Genomic DNA, 8,307 nt, shown 5'->3' with positions numbered 1-8,307 from the left:
TAACCACGTTTAGATCCGCGAATTTTTCAAAAATAGTTATTTTTAGAACAATTACATAGAGCATAATGTTAAACTAAAATTGCATTTTTCAACACTTTTTAAAACCCAGATTTTTAAGTAGTTCAGGAAAACAGAAAGTACCTCATCATTAACAGTATATGATTTTTTCAGCCAATGTCACCAGCCTTCAATTTGAGATATGGCATAATATCTCTGCCATAGGAACCTATAGTAAAAGCACTATAATACTGCCAAAATGGCCACTATCCACTAAAATATAAAATATTATTTTCTTGAAAATTAAGCTGGTGTCCCCCAACCTTTTTATTAAGTCAATGTTCTTATATTTTCCGGAATTAGAAAATTGATAAATTCCAGGTATTCATATTCCTGAGTAGGCTTCTACCTTAAGAATTTGAAAATGTATAGTTGATGATGATATGGAACAATCAGTAGTATGAATAGTAGGGGCAGACCTAAAAAAGTTATTCAACTACTGGATCATCGATGGATTAGTTCTCTGACAATTAGTTTTCACAACAATGCATTTCAAGTGCATGGTGATTGGTCTAGTGGTTTTCAACATTAATTTAGAAAAAATTCACCCCTTTATGAAATGCATAGTAGGTTATTCATAAACATTTTCGTACCATCTTCAGTATGTTCTTAAGATTTAATAGGACTTATGTACTAGTTTGTAAATATACTAGAAATTTATCAGTTATAGATACAATATTTTGTTTATAAAACAATGTTCTAATCTCTGGCTAAGCCAACAACACTTTTAGTAACAGGTCCTGCAAAAATCATGCTACTTATTTAGGAAAAGGCTGATAAATTGCTTATTGCACGGCCACCAAGAAAGACAGTTGTAAAATGCTTATTCAGTAACCATGCTTATCATTTTTTTTTATTTGGTTTAAAAACAGGCTAAAACCAGGTGCAGTGATGTACAGAATTTAGTTTATTGATTATTCTTGAGAGCTAACATCCAGTCATTTTCACTGCCTGGCAACCACAGTCAGAGAAAATTAAGGTCAAAACTCTGAAAAAAAACAAAACTGCTTTGGCCTAGTTAGATTACCTCTACATGGATTGTCTCATAGTTGAGATTTGTGCTGTATTCTCGACTGGTGTTCCACAGCAGCTTATGCAGAGTCCATAGAAATACATGGTGTATTTGTGTGTGACTTAGCATCATAGAATGTTCTGTAATGTACAAGACTTTAATCATTAGCTGATTACTGCCATTCATGTGAAATAAATTCTATTCAGACGGTATGCATCTGTTGAAAGATTCTGATTAGTCCAGCTGCTTTCAACGTTTTTAAAAAATACAATGTGACAGATTGCTGTTTTCAAAACTGGTTTAATTCATTTTTTGTCACTGATACACACATCATCATTGTGATAAATAATAGCAAACCAAGTTAGGTTAGGTTATTCAGTGTTATCTACAACAATCAACGGCACTGCCAAATTGCAAGAATTGAACTTGTTGATCTTATAAGAATAAACAAAAACATGTACTAATACAGTATTATGGCTGTCTACTATATATATGCATAATGGTACTCTGCAGTATTCTGGTCATAACATTATCAGACTGGGTAAAATATTGATTGTTTGTTATAAGAAACCTAAAACTGTGCAAGAACAAAATTAAAATCCTTGTTCTGATTTCACACTAAGATTTGGTTTAAATCAGAAACCAGGTTGAGAGAAATGTGAAGCAAAAATAAATCAATGTGATTTCGTTCAGTGCAACAAAGACATTCATTCCATATTTATTAATATTTATAAATCAAAACTGAAACAAGAAGGGTCTACGTTGTTCCATTGCTTGTGCCCATTGGCTGTTGGATTCAATTGCCACTGAAATTCATAAATATTTTTCAAGATGAAGCTGATGCGCTGAGCATACATGACCATTTATAACCCGGAAATTGAACTAATTGTTGAAGTTGCAATATTGTAAAACCTCAAGTTTATATTTAAGACTTCAGTACAGAACCAAAAAAAGCATGTCACATCATCCAAGACACATGGTTAAAAGAAAATCACATACAAATTGTAATAATCAGTCAAAGTTAAAGGACCACACTAACTGCGATGTGACAACAGCTTGTTTTTCTGTTGGTGTTTACTACCGGTACTCTCAATACGTGTACAGTAGCCAGTATGTAACACTGAATACATCCCTGTAAATTGTAGTCTCATCTATCTATGTCTACTTAAGCATACTTGATATACAATGCATCTTATACTATTATTCAGTACAAATTCAATTGAAATAAATAATCAGTCAGGAGATAATTACATTGGAATCAATTCTGGCTATCACTATATTAACAATACATACCATATTTTCTGTATTACCGGTAGTAACACATACATTAACATAAATAACAAGGGTATGTGTATTGATCCAGCATACAATAAATCCAATTTTTGGTTTATGAGCACTTCTATTCGCTTCTAATAGAGCTAATACAGTATATGTAATTCTGTACTCGTATAGAAGTGGCATATTTGACCATGCTTAAAAAAAATAGGAAAATGTTTGACACATTTAACTTTTTCATAACCAGATTTTCTCACCCAAATTTTTCTGCATTTTTTTATTATAATTCTTCAATATTTCTGGAAATGAACCCTTATTTTGGAGCCAACAAAATTAAAGTCAATTTGCTTATTTTTGACCCAAACTTCTGAAAGAAAGTGCTGAAAATAAACAGGACTTTTGTGTGAATTGGTGATGAATAGAGGGAACTGGTAGTGAAAAAGGTACGCTACATGGATTTCAAATTATTTTATAATTGTATTTTTTAGTTGTTGGTACTTTGATCTAATATATCACAGCATAATTGAAGCAAATATAGAAAACCTGTTAGCAAATTTCAACCATTGTACAAATTTACATTTCACAAGTAAATAATGAATATTCCTCCTCATCTAGAGAAAGAAACAGCACAAATAATTTGAGGAGCTGACACTGCACAATTAGTTAGCCATTAGTTCATTTGAAAAACAATATCATCAGACACATTTACAGAATGTCCTCACTATAGTGTTTCTACTGCTCATCAAATATTTTTTTTATATAAATCTTTAGTAGTATAAAACACACATCTTATACTGTCAAAAAACCATGCAGCATTGCCATGGTGATGGCTCTTCCAAAGATCAATAAGATTCTGTTTATCGTTCTCAGAGATTCCATTCATTGGCATTCTCAACTGTTTTAATAATGGTTTGTCATTTTTCTTCTTACTGAAAGCCTCCAATAAGAGTGTACCTAATGGCGATGAAAGGCCACAGCCAGACAGGTCCAATTCTTCAAGAGAACCGAATGAGTCCTGGATATTTTCCAATAGATTCTGTACGCCATAATTGCTGACTTTACTGTTACCTGACAAGTGTAGTGACACCAGGCTTTCATTTGTGGAAAAAGAACTGTGAAAACACAATAAACTTAATTCAGTTTGTATTGAAATACAATGGTGCCAGTTTACATGAGATAATGTGATACAGAGTGAGACATATGGTTTGTATTTACTATAGGCTGAATATTCTGAATTGTAACTTACGTTGTGACTTCCATCAAGTCTTCATTAGTTAAAAAGCATCCACTGAGATTGAGATTTTGTAAAATACAATCTGTCTGTTGTTGGAAACAAGAAAAAAATTGTCAATAAAACTTAATTACCGGTATTAGGGTAGAATGTGTTACACCTGAATCACTGCAATCAGTACTCAGTGCTGTGTTGCAGTGCCATCAAATGAGACATTAATTTTCTCCCATTGTACAGGAACAATTCAGATATTACGAGAAATGTTGTAAAACTTGTAGTAAGTAACTGCTAAGGTATTTACTTAGATTAGTAATATTACTAGACACATACATACCTGTATTAAGTAACCACTAAGGTGTTTACTTGAATTAGTAATATTACTAAACACATACATACTTGTATTAACTAACTGCTAAGGTATTTACTTAGATTAGTAATATTACTAGACACATACATACCTGTATTAAGTAACCACTAAGGTGTTTACTTGAATTAGTAATATTACTAAACACATACATACTTGTATTAACTAACTGCTAAGGTGTTTACTTTGATTAGTAATATTACTAGACACATACATACCTGTATTAAGTAACCACTAAGGTGTTTACTTGAATTAGTAATATTACTAAACACATACATACTTGTATTAACTAACTGCTAAGGTGTTTACTTTGATTAGTAATATTACTAGACACATACATACCTGTATTAAGTAACCACTAAGGTGTTTACTTGAATTAGTAATATTACTAAACACATACATACTTGTATTAACTAACTGCTAAGGTGTTTACTTTGATTAGTAATATTACTAGACACATACATACCTGTATTAAGTAACCACTAAGGTGTTTACTTGAATTAGTAATATTACTAAACACATACATACCTGTATTAAGTAACCACTAAGGTGTTTACTCAGATTAGTAATATTACTAAACACATACATACCTGTATTAAGTAACCACTAAGGTGTTTACTCAGATTAGTAATATTACTAAACACATACATACTTGTATTAACTAACTGCTAAGGTGTTTACTTTGATTAGTAATATTACTAGACACATACATACCTGTATTAAGTAACCACTAAGGTGTTTACTTGAATTAGTAATATTACTAAACACATACATACTTGTATTAACTAACTGCTAAGGTGTTTACTTTGATTAGTAATATTACTAGACACATACATACCTGTATTAAGTAACCACTAAGGTGTTTACTTGAATTAGTAATATTACTAAACACATACATACCTGTATTAAGTAACCACTAAGGTGTTTACTCAGATTAGTAATATTACTAAACACATACATACCTGTATTAAGTAACCACTAAGGTGTTTACTCAGATTAGTAATATTACTAAACACATACATACTTGTATTAACTAACTGCTAAGGTGTTTACTTTGATTAGTAATATTACTAGACACATACATACCTGTATTAAGTAACCACTAAGGTGTTTACTTGAATTAGTAATATTACTAGACACATACATACCTGTATTAAGTAACCACTAAGGTGTTTACTTGAATTAGTAATATTACTAGACACATACATACCTGTATTAAGTAACTGCTAAGGTGTTTACTTGAATTAGTAATATTACTAAACACATACATACTTGTATTAACTAACTGCTAAGGTGTTTACTTTGATTAGTAATATTACTAGACACATACATACCTGTATTAAGTAACCACTAAGGTGTTTACTTGAATTAGTAATATTACTAAACACATACATACCTGTATTAAGTAACCACTAAGGTGTTTACTCAGATTAGTAATATTACTAAACACATACATACCTGTATTAAGTAACCACTAAGGTGTTTACTCAGATTAGTAATATTACTAAACACATACATACTTGTATTAACTAACTGCTAAGGTGTTTACTTTGATTAGTAATATTACTAGACACATACATACCTGTATTAAGTAACCACTAAGGTGTTTACTTGAATTAGTAATATTACTAAACACATACATACTTGTATTAACTAACTGCTAAGGTGTTTACTTTGATTAGTAATATTACTAGACACATACATACCTGTATTAAGTAACCACTAAGGTGTTTACTTGAATTAGTAATATTACTAAACACATACATACTTGTATTAACTAACTGCTAAGGTGTTTACTTTGATTAGTAATATTACTAGACACATACATACCTGTATTAAGTAACCACTAAGGTGTTTACTTGAATTAGTAATATTACTAAACACATACATACCTGTATTAAGTAACCACTAAGGTGTTTACTCAGATTAGTAATATTACTAAACACATACATACCTGTATTAAGTAACCACTAAGGTGTTTACTCAGATTAGTAATATTACTAAACACATACATACTTGTATTAACTAACTGCTAAGGTGTTTACTTTGATTAGTAATATTACTAGACACATACATACCTGTATTAAGTAACCACTAAGGTGTTTACTTGAATTAGTAATATTACTAAACACATACATACTTGTATTAACTAACTGCTAAGGTGTTTACTTTGATTAGTAATATTACTAGACACATACATACCTGTATTAAGTAACCACTAAGGTGTTTACTTGAATTAGTAATATTACTAAACACATACATACCTGTATTAAGTAACCACTAAGGTGTTTACTCAGATTAGTAATATTACTAAACACATACATACCTGTATTAAGTAACCACTAAGGTGTTTACTCAGATTAGTAATATTACTAAACACATACATACTTGTATTAACTAACTGCTAAGGTGTTTACTTTGATTAGTAATATTACTAGACACATACATACCTGTATTAAGTAACCACTAAGGTGTTTACTTGAATTAGTAATATTACTAGACACATACATACCTGTATTAAGTAACCACTAAGGTGTTTACTTGAATTAGTAATATTACTAGACACATACATACCTGTATTAAGTAACTGCTAAGGTGTTTACTTGAATTAGTAATATTACTAAACACATACATACTTGTATTAACTAACTGCTAAGGTGTTTACTTTGATTAGTAATATTACTAGACACATACATACCTGTATTAAGTAACCACTAAGGTGTTTACTTGAATTAGTAATATTACTAAACACATACATACCTGTATTAAGTAACCACTAAGGTGTTTACTCAGATTAGTAATATTACTAAACACATACATACCTGTATTAAGTAACCACTAAGGTGTTTACTCAGATTAGTAATATTACTAAACACATACATACTTGTATTAACTAACTGCTAAGGTGTTTACTTTGATTAGTAATATTACTAGACACATACATACCTGTATTAAGTAACCACTAAGGTGTTTACTTGAATTAGTAATATTACTAAACACATACATACTTGTATTAACTAACTGCTAAGGTGTTTACTTTGATTAGTAATATTACTAGACACATACATACCTGTATTAAGTAACCACTAAGGTGTTTACTTGAATTAGTAATATTACTAAACACATACATACTTGTATTAACTAACTGCTAAGGTATTTACTTTGATTAGTAATATTACTAGACACATACATACCTGTATTAAGTAACCACTAAGGTGTTTACTTGAATTAGTAATATTACTAGACACATACATACCTGTATTAAGTAACCACTAAGGTGTTTACTTGAATTAGTAATATTACTAGACACATACATACCTGTATTAAGTAACTGCTAAGGTGTTTACTTGAATTAGTAATATTACTAAACACATACATACTTGTATTAACTAACTGCTAAGGTATTTACTTTGATTAGTAATATTACTAGACACATACATACCTGTATTAAGTAACCACTAAGGTGTTTACTTGAATTAGTAATATTACTAGACACATACATACCTGTATTAAGTAACTGCTAAGGTGTTTACTTGAATTAGTAATATTACTAAACACATACATACTTGTATTAACTAACTGCTAAGGTATTTACTTTGATTAGTAATATTACTAGACACATACATACCTGTATTAAGTAACTGCTAAGGTGTTTACTTGAATTAGTAATATTACTAAACACATACATACCTGTATTAAGTAACTGCTAAGGTGTTTACTTGAATTAGTAATATTACTAAACACATACATACCTGTATTAAGTAACTGCTAAGGTGTTTACTCAGATTAGTAATATTACTACATATCATGGTTGATGATAAATCCAATGATGTGACCACGTCACATGATATGCTTTTTAACAATAATTCTATCCCAGTTGGTCCTAGTGCATTGTGGGATACTGATATACTTTGCAAGTGAGCTGCACCTGCAATAAAGGTGAGAAGAATTAAAATATGGAGGATAATAAATTATAAAACAAATTTACTTTGCTACATACACCAAGTGCATTTGAGCCTCAGGTGGGGTCCATGGGCTGGCTAGGCCTATCACATTCAATGAGCTATCGCAATGAAAAGGGTTTCATTTACACTGACTTAAGTTTAAAATGCTATGTTTTGACATAGACAGTGTTGTAAGGAAAGAAAAAAAAGGTGGTACGTTATTGAACTAATTTAATAGCAATTAGGCATAGTTTTAAATTAAAATGTTAGGTGATTGTCTTACTGCTCAACAATCTGAACAATGCACCCTTGTGAAATGATTTGATTGAACTTGTTCCAATCATGTAGCAAACCAGTCACCCAGTGAGCTGTCAAGGCTACTGTGTATGAAAGAATATGGCAGTGACCATCATATATCTGGGTA

At 30.5% G+C, this 8,307-nt stretch overlaps 1 protein-coding gene across 1 annotated transcript; it reads right to left on the bottom strand.

The window, feature by feature from the left end:
• Positions 1-1,353: 1,353 nt before the first annotated feature.
• Positions 1,354-7,861, bottom strand: LOC146741809 (tonsoku-like protein). Its single transcript, XM_085500091.1, has 3 exons — positions 7,692-7,861; positions 3,591-3,664; positions 1,354-3,456 (listed from the first exon to the last, which is right to left on the bottom strand). The coding sequence occupies exons 1-3, from the start codon at positions 7,746-7,748 to the stop codon at positions 3,087-3,089; spliced, it is 501 nt and encodes a 166-aa protein (XP_085356217.1). The 5' UTR covers positions 7,749-7,861; the 3' UTR covers positions 1,354-3,086.
• Between the last annotated feature and the right edge of the window lie 446 nt (positions 7,862-8,307).

Source organism: Saccoglossus kowalevskii, chromosome 6 (genome assembly GCF_978046115.1).
Source record: "Saccoglossus kowalevskii chromosome 6, keSacKowa6.1, whole genome shotgun sequence".
Taxonomy (NCBI): Eukaryota; Metazoa; Hemichordata; class Enteropneusta; family Harrimaniidae; genus Saccoglossus; species Saccoglossus kowalevskii.
The sequence above is the reverse complement of the archived record's forward strand: the minus strand, read 5'-3'. Positions and strand labels throughout refer to the sequence as shown.